The sequence below is a fragment of the Pterocles gutturalis genome, unplaced genomic scaffold (genome assembly GCF_000699245.1).
Source record: "Pterocles gutturalis isolate BGI_N339 unplaced genomic scaffold, ASM69924v1 scaffold10147, whole genome shotgun sequence".
NCBI classification, from domain to species: Eukaryota; Metazoa; Chordata; class Aves; order Pterocliformes; family Pteroclidae; genus Pterocles; species Pterocles gutturalis.
In genome coordinates, this window is record NW_010115320.1 from 2463 (window position 1) to 3837 (window position 1375).

Genomic DNA, 1375 nt, shown 5'->3' on the forward strand with positions numbered 1-1375 from the left:
ATGACCCCCCTCTCCGGGTGGACTCACAGCAGCTCACCTGTGACCAGCACTGGGCTATGGGTCAGCAATGGAGATCAGCCCACAGCCGAGCTCCCAGGGGATGGGAGGGCTCAGGACCAAGACCCCCCACGCCCCCAGCAAGTCACCAGGCAGACGGCAGGTTTTGGGAGAAGGGTGGGGGCCAGCAAGGACCCTCCACGGCAGCTGGGCCAAGGGAAGGTTTCCAAGGGCATCTCCTCCGGTGTCCCGCAGACCCAGCCCGCATTATCTCTTATGGGTTGTTTCAAAAATGCAGCAGACATTTGCTGATGGAGCTGCTGGGATGGAGCTTCTTACATGGATTTTGCCGGTTGCCTCTTTTTTTTTTTCTTTCCAGATGGAAAACACCAGTAATGGTCCCACATTCGGTCCCAAATGGATGCCACCGCTCAGGACTGTGATGCCGAAAACTGGGAATGCGCCTCTTGCTGCCACTTCCACTTTGGTCACCTTCCCTGTGCTGGGACATGCATCTTGTCTAGCGTGACTTTGTGGCTCTCTTATGTAGGTGCGTGGTTTTGGTTCCTCTATGTGTGTGTTTGGCTTGTGTTGAGTTTTTAAGGGTTTCGTTGGGGTTTTTTTTGCTGTTTGCTGTTTTCCTCCAAAATTCCAACCCTTTTCCCCCCCGATTCACTTCCCTCTCCCACAATGCACTTCCTCACACTCCTTCTCGGATCAGCTCCAAGTCCTTCTCCAAAATTCAAGAATCACCCGCACGCACCAGCTCATCTTTTCTGGCCGGAGCCAAGCATGACCCTGGAGACAAAGTTGACGATGGCTGCAGCCGGCTGGTCCGGGTCCAGCTCGGCAAAGAGGTGGCAGATGTTGTCTGTGGTGCTCCCTTGCTTCCTGGCCACGAAGCCGAAAAGCCTGGGTGGGGAGAAGGCAAGAAGCTCAGGGAGGTTGCTCACCCAAGGAACACCACCACGTTCTTCCTGCATGGTCTTGCCCACCTTCCCCTCTTTAACATCCACCTTGCACAACAGAGAGAGACATCCCAAACCAGCCTGCATGAATACTCATCTACTCCTCGTTGCTGCAGTTTCTTTGAAGGCGAGCACCGCATTCCCATCATCTCTTGGCCAAACTCCCCTTGCTCTGACCATCCCTACCCCCCTGCCCTAGACCATCCACAAGAAGGGACCTTCCAGATGATCACAGCATTGCCTTGGTTTCGGTGATAACTGTTGAAACCACAGAGGTGTGATGGGGTATTGAGGCAGACGCAATGTATGATAGGAAGGCCATGTAGGGACACAGGGAGCTGGGTGAGACCATGTGGTTATTTCTGTCTGTCTCTCCCTGATGAACAAAATGTTGTTGTCATCCTCCCCCC

The 1375-nt window shown here is 54.0% G+C and overlaps 1 protein-coding gene across 1 annotated transcript in view; it reads right to left on the reverse strand.

The window, feature by feature from the left end:
- Positions 1-581: 581 nt before the first annotated feature.
- Positions 582-1375, reverse strand: part of LOC104462980 (tensin-like) — an 8389-nt gene continuing 7595 nt past the window's right edge. The window contains exon 13 of the mRNA XM_010075147.1: positions 582-909. Coding sequence (XP_010073449.1) covers positions 765-909 — 145 coding nt within the window. The 3' untranslated portion in view covers positions 582-764. The remainder of the gene's footprint in view (positions 910-1375) is intronic.